We start from the raw sequence: 14,988 nt of genomic DNA on the forward strand, positions 1-14,988 counted from the left end.
GGAAATGCACTGAAAATTGTGGGAAGAATCTTCCCTATCAAAGGCACACACAAATTTGGGGGTCTCGTTTACCCTGAAGGTCTAGTTCTGGCCACTGGAGTAAAACAGAGGCCAATTCTATTTTTCCCAAGATGGTGAAGAGATGCGTTTCAATTGCCGTTGCCTTTAGGTAATAATCTTAAATTCTAAAACGGCACTTACCACTCCTATTCCTTCAAAAGCGAAGACAGCCGTGCCAAAGAAAAGCGGGTACCTCTTCCAATCAGCCACTAGAGGCAGTTTTCGATGAATGGATAAACCCTGGCAAGAGACATCATAACGAAAACAATATTGACTTTCTGTAGTCCGTTATGCCAACCCAATACAAGTTTGTCCAGAGCATTCTGGACCGTTGAAGTTTCTGCACAGACTTCAAGGACAGCCCCACATACAGAGCACTACAGCCATCTAACCTGGAAACGACTACGGTTGCAGTCCTAAGCGTGTCTTCTCAGAAGTAAAATCCCACTGGATTCAATTGGGCTTACTCCCCAGGAAGCACAGCTAGGATTGCAGCTTAAGGCATGAATAACTGAAGTTAGGCCCGATTTCGCCAGGAAACTAGATACAAGTAGGTAAAAGGCAAATCCGGACATCTTCTAGGTGCGTTAGTAGGTGGGAAACTATTGAGTATTTGTGGAAGAGGTGGGCCATTTGAGTGCACTAGCACAGCCCAATGGCAAAAAATCTGCACTGCTGGAGGAAGGAAGCCTCTGAGTGCCAGCTGCAAGGAACCGCGACTGGGGCGAGTGCTATTATGCTCAGATTCTGCTTGCACGTTTCCCATAGGTATCTCATTGGCGAGAACGAGATGCATGGGTCACTGGTCTTATCCAGCAGCCAGGTTTTTCTTATGTGGAGTCATTTTTGAATTTTATTGATATTGATGCTGCATTTTATGTTGTCTTTTATGCTGTTTTTAAGTCGCATTTTAATCAATGTTTTATATTTGTTGTTAGGCGCCCTGAGCCCAGTTTTTAAGCCGGGAAGGGTGGGGTATAAATAAAAAAATATTATTATTATTTAGTATACCAGAATTATACTCTACCTAGGGCTGGGTGAGTGCTGGTTTTCAACATCATGATATATCACCAGCTAAACATCGCGATGAGACGCGGGTGGCACTGTGGGTTAAACCACAGAGCCTAGGACTTGCCGATCAGAAGGTCGGCAGTTTGAATCCCCGTGACGGGGTGAGCTCCCGTTGCTCGATCCCTGCTCCTGCCAACCTAGCAGTTCGAAAGCACAGCAAAGTGCAAGTAGATAAATAGGTACCGCTCCGGCAGGAAGGTAAACGGCGTTTCTGTGCGCTGCTCTGGTTCGCCAGAAGCTGCTCAGTCATGCTGGCCACATGACCCGGAAGCTGTACGCCGGCTCCCTCGGCCAATAAAGCGAGATGAGCGCCACAACCCCAGAGTCGGCCACAACTGGAGCTAACGGTCAGGGATCCCTTTACCTTTATCAATACATTAACCAGCCCTACTCTAGGTACACTGGTAGCATCCATGCCAAATGCGTGGGTTTGGAACACACCAGGTTTGTATTTTACCTGTTAAAAACGCCCAACTATAATTTGGGAGTGGGGCAGGGGGATTCCCGTGCAAGGCAAGAAGCACATAATCCTGTGGTTGAAATCTTGGGCCCCTTAAGGCTCACTAATGGACAGGTCAGCGTTGCCCCTGCGCCAGACCCTTAAAAATGCACAAAGGAAAAGGTAATTGCCCTGTATTTCCTAAGTAATGGAGATGCGGTGGTGAATCACGATGACCTTTAAACAGATGAGTGAATCTGAACAAGTCGACTAAAAGGTCGTTGTCATTCAGCGGTGTTGGTTCTGGCTATCCACCGGATGCATCACTCAGAACTGTCAGCTTCTGTTGTTGTTTTCACTAATCTGCATCCACCCCCAAACCTACACACAACATGGGGCTGAAAGTTTCATTACACATATGCAATGAAGATGGGCTGGGAATTAAGACGAGACCTTTTCAGTTGCAGGAGATAAGGCTATTGATCAGAAGCTGCTAGTCACAATGGCTACTGATTGCTTCCAGGATAAGAGGCAGCATGGTTCTGAATACCAGTTCTTTGGGAACAGCAGCAAGACAAGGCTATTCCCTTTGTGCCCCGCTTGCTGTGGTCTCAACCACTAAGCCTCTTGGGCTTGCCGATCAGAAGGTCGGCGGTTCAAATCCCCGCGACGGGGTGAGCTCCCGTTGCTTGGTCCCTGCTCCTGCCAACCTAGCAGTTTGACAGCACACCAGTGCGAGTAGATAAATAGGTACCACTGCGGAGGGAAGGTAAACGGTGTTTCCATGCACTCTGGCACTTGTCCTGGTGTCCCATTGTGCCAGAAGCGGTTTAGTCATGCTGGCCACATGACCCAGAAAGCTGTCTGTGGACAAATGCCGGCTCCCTCAGCCTGAAACCAAGATGAGTGTTGCAACCCCATAGTCCAGGGGTCCTTTAACTTTTACCTTTTTACCTGCCATCTGGTTGGCCAGACGTGGGGAAAGGAATGGTGGACTGGATCAGCCTTTGCTTGCATCTTGCAGGGCTCTTCACACCTAGCTCTGTGTACGCTTCCAGCTAAAGCAGTGCTAAAATGGATTACCACCCGCGAGCCAAAGCGCAGCCCCCAAGTGTGACGCTGGGAGGAAGGAAAGAAAAATGAGTGCAGAAGCAGGTCCTTACTCACCTGGAGAACATATTGATAAATGATTACAAGACTGATGGCCATGGCAATGTTTGCGAGGAGTGAGAGCACAGACAGACTCCGAAGATCGCGGATGAAGACCAAGAGGACAGTAAAAGGGAGGAAACACAGCATATATATTCGCAGATCAGTAGTCATTTTGTCTGAGGGGCCACTGACTCCTGTGGTGTTCATGCCAGATTTATTTCCAACAATCCCTTCGTGAACCTGCAAGAAACAATACGGGTTATTTTTAAATGACTGAAATTAGTCAATTAGTACAGTTTCAAAATGAGGGAAATGCCTTGTCTTCCCAGGATAGGGCACCTTTATGTTCAGCTCTTAGACCAGGGGTCGGCAACCTAAGGCCCATGGGCCACAAGCGGCCCATGGGTGTCATTTAACTGGCCCATGGACCCCCGCCACCCGCTCAGTTGGCTCCCATGCACCGCACTAAACTGGTGCAGAGCACAGCAGGGACCGCCTTCCATGATGCTGCCCGCCTTCCCATTGGCTGCAGGAAGTTCCTGCAGCCAATGGGAAGCTGCGCCCGCCTCCTCCGTGCCGGAAGGAGAGACTGAAATAGCGTTTGCACATTCGTGTGTGCGCGCACACTCCGGCCCACCGCAGCGTCTGCGGGACCGTGAACCAGCCCAAGCCACAAAAACTTTGCCAACCCCTGTCTTAGACCTCCTTTATGCCAATTAGCTATCAGGGTAAGCTAAAGGTGCTGGTTTTGGTGTATAAAGCCCTGCAGTTTGGGGCAAGGATACCTGAAATATCGTCTCACCTCTTAAACACCTGATCAATCACTGACAAGCTGCAGCCTTTGCGTTTTCTGCACAGTTGCCATACAACCCAAGAAATCTTGGTCAACCAAAGCAAGTTTTGGCCCGTGAAACCTGCACACATTTGATTCTGGACAATAAAAACAAGTTTCGAAGGAGGAAAGCGTGCAGTGTTTTGACACATGCATCCCAGACCAGATGGGACCTTAGAAGAGGCACTAGCTCCCATGGATGAGTGCCCCTGAGATAGCCTTCCCCATCTAGGTGTGCTACATTTGTTTGGAACGAAACAGCAAGAAGCATTGGCTGGTTCGGCTGATGAGAGCTGCCATCCAAAATATCAAGAGAGCACCGGGATGAGAGAATGCTCTTCTAAGACATTAAAACTTTTCGGTAGCAGACACCAGGCATGTGTGTGTTAATAACGATTCACTGAAATGATGATTATCAGGGTGCAGAAACCGGAATGTTTTTGAAATATCAACCGTGTAAAAATAACATGCTGCCCAAAGAATAGGTGATGCCTTTCATTCATTAAAAAGCTTTTTATGATCAACCAATGTCAGCTAACAGTCAGCTTTAAAAGGTTCAAGCCCCACATTGGGTGAAGGATTCCTGCATTGCACAGGGTTGAAACGAATAGCTTTTAATGCTTTATGTTTTATTATGCTTTTTATATTTGTTGGAAGCTGCCCAGAGTGGCAGGGTACAAATAATAAGAATGTCGTTGTTGCTGCTGCTGCTGTTAAGCAAAATGGTTGCACTTCACTAGCTTCAAGGATGCCATGTTACATGACGGGCAAAATATCCGATTTGCCAGTTGCAGCACAGCCAGGACTGAAAAGCAGACAACCTGAACAGAGACACACGCATGCAGGAAGTTAACAAAACAACCATGAAAGAGCAACCGGCCTCCTCCTCCTTCTCCCACATTTCGTCTGGGGCCGAGCAGCAGTTTACTGCTGATTGCGATAAGATGATTGGTAGACGTGTGACTCATCTTCTGCCTAACCTAGTCTCCTTCGCAATGTCAGACTCAATATCATCAGCATCTCCAACCACTCGGTCACCATCACTTTGAAGCAATGGCAATTTCCTCCAGTGCGTCACATCACAGAGTTAGTCATCTTGGGCCAGGCCATGGTAAACATTATCCCGCTCTCCCCACACACACAAAAAGAAGAAGAAAAAGAAACATAGTCAGAAGTAACTTGGCAAAACAAGCTTCCAACTTTGTGATTTTCTCCATGCAGGTTTTTCAACCCTGCAGTGGTTGGGGTTGGGCCAGGCAAAAGCTATGGTCAGGCAAAGAATCACAGACACCGAGAGACAACAGGACTGCTCAAGGTGCCCCGACTATAAAATTGGAGAAATCGAGATATATATAGCCACACCGGCAGTATATCTCTTCTTTCTCATATCCAAAAATGCAAGAAGGGCTTTTACACTCGCCAGAAGCTCGGCTCTGCCCTCGCCGATCCTGGAAGGATCCTTTAAAAAAGTCCCATATGCTCAGAGACTTTGTGCCTGTTCATTGGGGGATATAGGAAGCCCAGAGCACTTGTTCTTCAGATGTCCCTTTTATGAAGAGGCACATAGTGAGAATATTGATCCCCTGCTGGTGAGGCTCGCTGACCTCCTGGAAAAGCAAAAATTCGACCTTTTCCTGTTAAGCAAAGATCATAAGACGACCCGGATGATCGCCAGATTCTGTGTACAGATCTGTAGCCGCAGACCATCCCCCAACCCAAATTAGCTCGTTAAGAAAATCCCCAAACTCAGTTCCATGGGTGACTCTGGGTCGTCTCTCTGTGGTAGCTTATCTTAAAGTTTTAAGTGTCTATACGCTTATCCCATTTATAAATTTTAAATTTATTGTTGTACATTGTTTTAAATGTTTGCTTTCCTTCTGGGATTGCACCCCAAAGTGTGTTTTATAAGCTGGTCTCCGACCATAATAAATTATCTATCTATCTAACCCTGCAATGGTCTTGCTGCCCCCAACACCGTAAAACAGAGGGTTTCCTTTTTTCCCCCAAATGACTTACTCCAAACGTTATACTTAAAAGCTTATATGCCGTCTGTGCAGTTGTACCGCCTAAGGTAGCCAATGGCGGTTAAGAGCAAAAGCAGCATGCAAATAGTGTGAGCAACCCAACAGGCAGGCAGCCCTAAGACTGGCTCTTAAGTAAGGTTGTGGACAAGTTGCAGGAAATGCTCTCAAGGAGCTCAACACTCAGGAAAGGTAGCAACATCCTTCCCAAGCAACCAATGGCAAAAAGGAGAGCGAAGATGGCTTTCCGAAGCCGTTGGGATAGCTAACGGAGGCCTGGAGCAACATTCAGATGAATAATGGACTGCTATTAGTATTAATGAAGGGACGCAGGTGGCGATGTGGGTTAAACCACAGAGCCTAGGACTTGCTGATCAGAAGGTCGGCGGTTCAAATCCCCGCAATGGGGTGAGCTCCCTGCTCCTGCCAACCTAGCAGTTCGAAAGCAACACAGTGCAAGTAGATAAATAGGTACCGCTCCAGCGGGAAGGTAAACGGCGTTTCCGTGCGCTGCTCTGGTTCGCCAGAAGCGGCTTACTCATGCTGGCCACATGACCCGGAAGCTGTACGCCGGCTCCCTTGGCCAATAAAGCGAGATGAGTGCCACAACCCCAGAGTCACAACTGGACCTAATGGTCAGGGGTCCCTTTACCTATTAGTATTAACAGATGTGCAGCCTTCACTCTCGGGTAGCTCTGAAGTACAGCAGAATACTGCCGCACACTGCCTGAAGAACAGAAAGGAGACAGCGGCTTGGCAGCGAAAGAGCCCTTGCCCAAGCAGGAGTTAAGCGCCTTCTGCTCGTGCAAAGTGGGGGTCTCCGATTCCCCTCATCCCCCAACTGCAGCCCCTGGATCTGTGTTGTCAGCACACCCTTGCAGAAAGCCCCTCGGACTTCCAGAGGAACCACTTTTCAGAGGGCTGCAACGAAAAGGGTGGGTCTAGAGAGAAATCTCTATGTGGGACAAGAAGCTACAGTTAGAACTGGATATGGAACAAATGGTTGGTTCAAAATTGGGAAAGGAGTACGGCAAGGCTGTATATTGTCTCCCTGCTTATTTAACTTATATGCAGAATTCATCATGCGAAAGGCTGGGCTGGATGAATCCCAAGCTGGAATTAAGATCGCCGGAAGAAATATCAACAACCTCAGATATGTAGATGACACAACCTTGATGGCAGAAAGTGAAGAGTAATTAAAGAACCTTTTAATGAAGGTGAAAGAGGAGAGCGCAAAATATGGTCTGAAGCTCAACATCAAAAAACTAAAATAATTGCCACTGGGCCCTTCACCTCCTGACAAATAGAAGGGGAAGAAATGGAGGCAGCAAGAGATTTTACTTTCTTGGGTTCCATGATCACTGCAGATGGTGATAGCAGTCACGAAATTAAAAGGCGATGGCAAACCTAGACAGCATCTTAAAAAGCAGAGACATCACCTTGCCAACAAAGGCCCGTATAGTTAAAGCCATGGTTTTCCCAGTAGTGATGTATGGAAGTGAGAGCTGGACCATAAAGAAGGCTAATCGCCAAATAATTGATGCTTTTGAATTATGGTGCTGGAGGAGACTCTTGAGAGTCCCATGGACTGCAAGAAGATCAAACGCATCCATTCTGAAGGAAATTAGCCCTGAGTGCTCACTGGAAGGACAGATCGTGAAGCTGAGGCTCCAATACTTTGGCCACCTCATGAGAATAGAAGACTCCCTGGGAAAGACCCTGATGTTGGGAAAGATTGAGGGCACAAGGAGAAGGGGACAACAGAGGACGAGGTGGCTTGACAGTGTTCTTGAAGCTACCAGCATGAGTTTGACCAAACTACGGGAGGCAGTGGAAGACAGGAGTGCCTGGCGTGCTCTGGTCCATGGGGTCACGATGAGTCGGACACGACTAAACAACTAAACAACAACAACAGAGAGACCCACTGCGTAAGCGGAACTCTGTCTGTGGTTCTTATTCAAGTCAGTAATGGCAGCGGCATCAAAAGCAAGACCACAAGTGATGTATCGGAGAGAGCTTGAAGAGAGCAAGACAGAGACAGAGAGGAGACAGAGAGGAGGCAAGGCACGATGCTTTGCTTGACACAAATAATGCTGCAGAACATGGCGCACAGCCGAACTACGGAATTCACTCCTGCAAGGGGCAGTGATGGCTGCCAGCTTGGATGGCTTTGAAAGAGGATTAGACAAATTCGCAGAGGGAAAGGCTGTCAATCCACGGCTTCCAGCCACAATGACTAGGTTCCCTCTCCACTGCTAAGAGGCAGCATGCCTCCAAACACCAGGTGTGGGGATCTGCAGGTGTGGAGAGTGCTGTCATGCACAGGCCCTACCAATGGGTTTCCCATGGGAATCTGGCTGGCCACAGGGAGAACAGGCTGCTGGCCTAGATGAACCTTTGACTTGAGCCAGCTGGGCTCTTCATGGGGAATTACAGACACGCGCAACCTGCCATTTTTTCCTATGTGCCCCAAGTGTTTCCACATCGGTAATGAATTTGGGAAAAGTTGGATGGAGGCGATCTTGGTTCTTGGGTAGGAATTACCGTACTTTTCCATATATAAGACTAGTGTGTTTTTTACTAAAAAATAATGTTAAAAAGGGGGGGGTAGTCTTATACACGGGGGCAATCTCCCCCCATTTTCTTAATTTTGAGTCCCCCAAAATAGGGGGCGTCCTATACACGGAAAAATACTGTAATTTGGGAAAATAAGGTGACTTCATCTAGACCAGTGTTTCCTAATGTTGGGTCTTCATCTGCTTTTGGACTACAACTCCCATCATCCCTTGCTAGCTAGACCAGTGGTCAGGGATGGTGGGAATTGTAGTCCGAAAACAGCTGGAGACCCAAGGTTGGGAAACACTGATCTAGACATAAGCTGGGAGCAAAGAAGGGGGGAGGGGGGAACTGAATTGATTTTAGAGCAGAACCTATTGGGAGGAAATTAAGAGGAAGTGACTTGGGACCATCTGGGTCTTAGTACCCATCTCCAGCTTCTGCAGTGAAGCAGGCTGTATGCTGTCATAGAATAGATTTATGATAATAGAATAATAATAATAATTTATTATTTGTACCCCGCCCATCTGGCTGGGTCTCAGCTGAGGGAAATGAGAGTCAACTTTGGCCAAGGGAGAATTGGAAGTAAAGGTGACCTGAGAATAATGTCCCCAAATTTTGCAGGTGGCTTTGGAAGAACGGGAAAGAAAGTTTTCAGGCAAATTAGCATAATGGTCACAAATCCAATACTGGGGTGGGGTGTCAACTGAACAACTCGGCGATTTGCAGAGGTAGATGTTTAGTTTGCCTTTGGTGACAGTTGTTATTTCAAATTTCCACCTATACATACAAATCAGCATTCAGATTTTATGAAAATGAAGTCTTTAGGCCTGTGCCAAAAACACTGTAAGGACCTAGCAACACTCTTGACTGCCTGGGTGGGAACAGCTGCTGAAAGCGCCCCTCTTATTCTTTGCAAGTAATCAGCAACTGCTACCGCTTACCTTCTCAACACAAAAGGGAAATGGAAAAGGAACAGCCAACACTTAAGCCAAGCTGAAGATGCTGTTCAGAAGAACAACACAGACAGTTTTCACCGGTGTTACGTGTGGGCGTACGCAACAGCTCTTTTGAACAGCAGGTGTAAGAAGCAGCCAGAGCTAAACTGTACCCACAAATTTCAGCGCAGTTGCCACAGCAAGAAACAAAGAAGGCAAAATTGCAGGGCATTTTTATGAAGACAAGGGGCTGCATTCAGGCCTCACCTTCGCCAGCCTCCTAACCATGGTTTGATGATCGGGAACAAGCCATGCGTTCAAGCACTCTCCCCTCCCCTTCAAGTTCTCAGCGGGACTGGGCAATATAGCGCCTAAAACTGGTTTGTACTCCATATTGTGAATCGGTTGCATCATTTCTGACCTGGCAATAGATTGCAAACCATGATGTGTGTGTGTGCTATGCCAAAATCGCAATGCGAGAAAATCCGTGAAGCCAGCCAGTGCCTCTACATACTGTAGCTCCATCCTTATTTCAGACATCATAGTATATCGGTATATCGCCATGTTTAAGGTACAGGTAAAGGGACCCCTGACCATTAGGTCCAGTCGTGGCCGACTCTGGGGTTTCGGCGCTCATCTCGCTTTATTGGCCGAGGGAGCTGCCGTACAGCTTCCGGGTCATGTGGCCAGCATGACTAAGCCGCTTCTGGCGAACCAGAGCGGCGCATGGAAACGCCGTTTACCTTCCCGCCGGAGTGGTACCTATTTATGTACTTGCACTTTGACGTGCTTTCGAACTGCTAGGTTGGCTGGAGATCGCCATGTTTAAAAGGTAAAGGTACCCCTGACCATTAGGTCCAGTCGTGACCGACTCTGGGGTTGCAGGCGTACAGCTTCCGGGTCAATCTGGCGATATATTGCAATGTTGAAAACCAGGTATCACCCAGCCCTTGTTCTCCGTTTAGTATAACAGTTCCGTCTATTTATACCGGTCCCCTCCTTTTGTCCTTGGGGCAGGGGCCTATCCTCTACTACTTTGCAAAGGTCCATGTCCAATACAGTGGTACCTCGGGTTACATATGCTTCAGGTTACAGACTCCGCTAACCCAGAAATATTACCTTGGGTTAAGAACTTTGCTTCAGGATGAGAACAGAAATCGTGCAGCGTTGGCACAGCGGCAGCAGGAGGCCCCATTAGCTAAAGTGGTGCTTCAGGTTAAGAACAGTTTCAGGTTAAGAACAGACCTCCAGAACGAATTAAGTTCTTAACCCGAGGTACCACTGTAATTGTTTAATTATTATTCGCTGGTGTTTAGTTTTACTGTTTACTATTAGATTCTGACGGATTGTTTAATGTTGATTTGTTTGATATAATTTGTTTACTGTAAAGTTATTGTGACTTTTTGCTATTCCTATTAATGCTGGATATTTTATTATGTGTTTGTATGCGTTAGAAGCTGCCCAGAGTGGCCTGGGGCAACCCAGTCAGATGGGCGGGGTATAAATATTATTAATAATAATTAATGGCACTATATAAAGGAAGAGGAGGCGCAGCAGCCTGGTTACTCAATCAGGCCCAAAAGCCCATCTAGTTCAGTATCCTGTGGCCAAGAAGGACTTGAGCACAGTATCGATTCCCAGAAACAGGTATTCAGAAGCAACACCCCTTCCATTACTCCCTAGGCTCCTCCTTTTGGTACATCAGAGAAAGCAGAAGGAAGAGAGTGATTCCTCGGACATTACAGGTTCACCATGCATTTGCTTTGCAAACAGAAGAGTCTCTACCAGCACACAGAAGTTCACTGCAGAGAAAGAAGGCACGCATGGTTTGAAAAAAGATACTGTGACACAAGGGATGCGGAACAGCAATTTATATATATTTTGCTAATGGGTAGTTTACTGTGGTTGACAAGTGCACACTGCAAAAAAAAAAAGTTTTCCCTTTAAGAAATAGAATTACATTGAATAGCCATTCTGATAGAATAGCCATCCTTTGGCTCCCCCTACAGAGTGAATATTCCATAACAGCAAATCTTCTGACATGAATACGAACTGGCCAATCTTATCCATGCTGGCTGGCAGTGGCTCTCCAGAGTCTCACACGGGAGTCTTTTCCCAGCCCTACTTGAGATACAAAGAACTGAACTTAGGATGTTTGGCTTGCAAAGAACATCCCCTTTCACTAAGCTATGACTCTTTCCCGCTGAGATGTGGTCTGGTCAGCAACCGAACAGCAGACAACATACAACCAACAACGAACTGCACTGGCCTGCGAGCACTCCAGTTGGAGAACAGCCTTTACCAAAGGTGCCCTGGGCTTTGAAGACACTTGAACTCAGGACGCAAGGGAGAAACGTGCTAGGAGGAAGGCACGCTTGGCAAATCCACACCGTGATCAACTCCCAACCGGAAACCAATGTCCCCACTGTGGAAGGATGTGTGGATCCAGAATTGGCCTCCACAGTCACTTACAGACTCATTGTTAAAACCGTGTTTATGGAAGACAATCTTACTTGGCTACGAGTGATCGCCAAAGAAGAGAAGAAGAGACAGCCAAACATCCCATGCACACTCACTCTGACTCAATTCAGTGGAACTTGAAACATGAACTGGATTGAACTGGCGGCGACCTTTCTCAGGTGGGCCTTTTCAGCAATGGCTCCTTGTTTGTGGAATGTTTTCCTAGCATGCTATACCTTTATCAGGAGGAATTTGAAAACATTCCTGTCTACCGAGGGATTGGATGGCTGAAGAATACTTTTCCTAGCCACCCCAAGATCACTGGAGGGAATAACGTTTTCAGCTGTAACAGCTTTCAGAATGTGTTTTGTTTTGTTTTCGAAATTCTGCATCCTTTTTTTAACCCTGGGCTCCTTCAGGAAGACAGGTGCAATATCAAATCCACGGATAAATTTATTTGCTTACTTGTTTCACGTTTTCTGCCAAGAACACGATATAAACGCTGCAAAAGCCCAGCTGCGTAATCACAAGGAAGAAGTCCACAACGTATCTGTAGTGGTGCAATGAGAGAGAGAAAACTCAAGTTAACTAGTGTTTATCTGCGGGGAGGCAAAGATTTGGAGGTCACATTCAATGCACTGAGGAGTCGTATGCAATCAAATGAAGGTTTCCCTGCAAAACAGCAATTTGCTACCTTCCTTCTGGAGCGCCTACACTGACAAGGCAACGTACATAAAATCAAAATATAGTGGTGGGCAAATCTTCCCTATTTTCTTTCTCTTTTTAAGGAAGGGAAATTGATACAGACCAGTTAGTCAGCGCAAGGACAGAGATATGTTTCTCTTAAAACAGGCATGAAATCCAGGTTGACGTCGAGCTTTCCTAAACCTGTTAGTACTCCCTGAACCACAAGGATCAAAGCGTTCCACGAAGTCTCCAGGCAGATTTCACACCCGCGCAAGGGAGTCTGTTGACGGGTTGGTGTTGTGCACAGACAAAGCTATCTCGGTGGCTGGATTAGAGATCACTGGGAGTCTTCAAAAGGGAGAGTGGGAAGAATACAAGCAAGGCGGGAGCAACACTTGGGTGATGTTTCCAATCTCTGATTCAGAATTGGGGACATCTTTATCCATTTTAAGCATGTGAAATTTCAAGCATGAGTGTGGTAGGATGTTCAGCTTGGGCCAGAAACACATGTACACTGTTCCAAATTCCCTGGAGAAGGTGAGGGAATGGTTATATCAGGGATGTCCAACAGGTCGATCCCCGGGAGGTTGCAGTCAATCGCTGTCGATCACGGGCTCATTTTCCTTTGTTTTGCCTAAGAGCACCCGGCCTCACTCCCTCTCCCCTGCCTGCATTTTCTCCTGATATCTATAATGGAAGACGGAGCTTTTGCTGTGAGGCAAAATGCTTTCACAGTGCTGTTTTGGTGAGCGACTAATCCCCTTCCCCCTTAAACCCCCCCCAAAAGTAACCCCAAAATGGGCATAAAATGGCGTATTTCCTGGGACTCGGCGGGCACCCTTAGCGCCCCCCCCAACCTGCAAAGGAACCCATTAACGGGCTCCGAAGTGAAGAGGGGGAAGTGGCGCGGTGCTGTGAGTCAACTGCTATTTCCGTGGAGCGAAGCCGCATAGCCGTTGCCGGAGAGCGCTGCCTTTTTCCCGGGACAATTTGGCTTCTAAAATAAGCACCCTTGAGTACTTAAACTTTGAACAATCGGACTTTAAATAAGGACTTGCGAGCAGAAAGGAATTGGACTTAAAAATTTACTTCAATTTGGTACTGAAACGGGAAGGTCTAAACAGGAAGTCAGCCTTCCGTTTCTTTGTAGACAGAATAAAGCAAAGACAATGTAAACTAGAGCTCAGAAAATCGCTTCTAAAGGATTGGCTTTCATCATTTAAAACTGTTGAACCCCCCCTTCGGCAGCAGGAGAAGAAGGGGGATCTTTTTTGGACTGTTTAAACCTGCATAAGTGAGTTTAAAGTAAAGTAACTTTCCACCGTCCTGATCCTGGAGAGGGGTGTCAGGACTGACGTTTGAAGCTCATTGACCAGAGACAAACGTTTTTGACAGATAGCTAAAAGAAGAGAAACATAGTGATTCCATCGTTTCCTTTCGCATTTTAAAGGAACAAATATTGACAAAATATCTCAAAAAGGATACTTTGTTGCAAGAACAAATAGAAGTCTTCCCCCTAGAGGGAGACTGTGAAACTGTAACTAATTCCAGGGAGCTTGCAGCTGTCACAGATTACAATCGTGGGAATGGACTTGTGACCTTGTAGGACAATGTATTCAGAGGCTCTGTTGTGTGCTCTCTGTAAAACAAGTGCCCTACTGGAACAGTTAAATGAGAAGACGGATTTGATGACTAATGCGGTCAGAATTTTTGAACAGGCAGTGGGAAACTATGCGGAGCCCACCCAGGAATTAGATCAGGAGTGTGTCCTGACAGAGCAGATGAGAGAAGAGGATGTTGCTGAATCTTGGGCGCCAGAGATGGAGGGAGCTGCGGCCTTGCAGGAACATGAGCTTCTGGATTTGACAAATGAACTTGGAAAAAGCCAGATTTGGAAAGATAAAGTTTGGATTGGTTTGGAAATGGGGGGTTGGATAGACCCCCCCCATGCAGGGATGTTTGGACTTTCCGAGTCTGGCAATGGGCCGTGAGATGTTTGGAGCTGTGGGGGCTCTTAATTTTGGAGGGATTCTGAAACATGTTTTTAAACACCACATGGAGTTTAGTCTGGACTATGGAAAAGGGGCTGATTTGTTGAAAAGGGTCAAAAACATCACCAAGCTGGAGTTCCCACGAGTGAAAGGAGAATATGAAGAAGAGCTGCGGAAGGGACATGGAAGAGACTTAAGGGCTTCGGATATAAGGTTACCAGGTTAATGCACTAGATCGATGGGATTAAAAGGATTGACAAAACCCGGGACCAGGAGGAAGGGACGCTGGATGAAGATTGGATTGTTTCTATTTCTTTTTTTTATTACTAGGATTGTTCTATAAAATTGATGAATGTTAGAAAAATGTTGGAACGAAATTACTTGGCTCTAGCAAAAATGTTTAAAGAATTAGGTAAGAATATTATGGTTGTGAGAAGTCGGTAAAAATAAGATATAAGTTTTAAGTTTTAAGGTTTTCTATAAGATAAGATGAAAATAGATTAAGGTAATGCAATGACAGAATATTATGAAATATGGAAAGGATTTGCTGCGATAATTATTAACTACAAAAAAAGGGAGGAGGAGGAGGTCAAAGAAAGAAGGTAATGAGAGTTGAGGATTTGGGAATGATGGATTTATTTTTGTCTGTTTGTGGTGTATTTTTGCTTTTTGAATTTGTATTGCTTGATGTGGTTTGTTTTTTCTTTGTTTTTCCTTTTTTCCTTTTCTGCTTTGTTTTTTTTTCTGTAATTCTAAAAAAATTTCAATAAATATCATTTTA

The 14,988-nt window shown here is 46.2% G+C and overlaps 1 protein-coding gene across 4 annotated transcripts in view; it reads right to left on the minus strand.

Moving 5' to 3' along the window:
• Window positions 1–14,988, minus strand: part of SLC36A4 (solute carrier family 36 member 4) — a 112,477-nt gene that overhangs the window by 78,976 nt on the left and 18,513 nt on the right. For all 4 annotated transcript variants that reach the window (XR_013985107.1, XM_081002197.1, XM_081002198.1 and 1 more), the window contains exons 6-8: window positions 11,995–12,079; window positions 2,738–2,962; window positions 202–300 (exon numbers count right to left, since the gene is read on the minus strand). Coding sequence is in view for 3 of the 4 variants with exons in the window: in XM_081002197.1 (XP_080858323.1) it covers window positions 202–300; window positions 2,738–2,962; window positions 11,995–12,079 (409 nt within the window). In the remaining variant the exon portion in view is untranslated. The remainder of the gene's footprint in view (window positions 1–201; window positions 301–2,737; window positions 2,963–11,994; window positions 12,080–14,988) is intronic.

This window comes from Podarcis pityusensis (assembly GCF_964106645.2).
Source record: "Podarcis pityusensis genome assembly, chromosome: 4".
Classification (NCBI taxonomy): Eukaryota; Metazoa; Chordata; class Lepidosauria; order Squamata; family Lacertidae; genus Podarcis; species Podarcis pityusensis.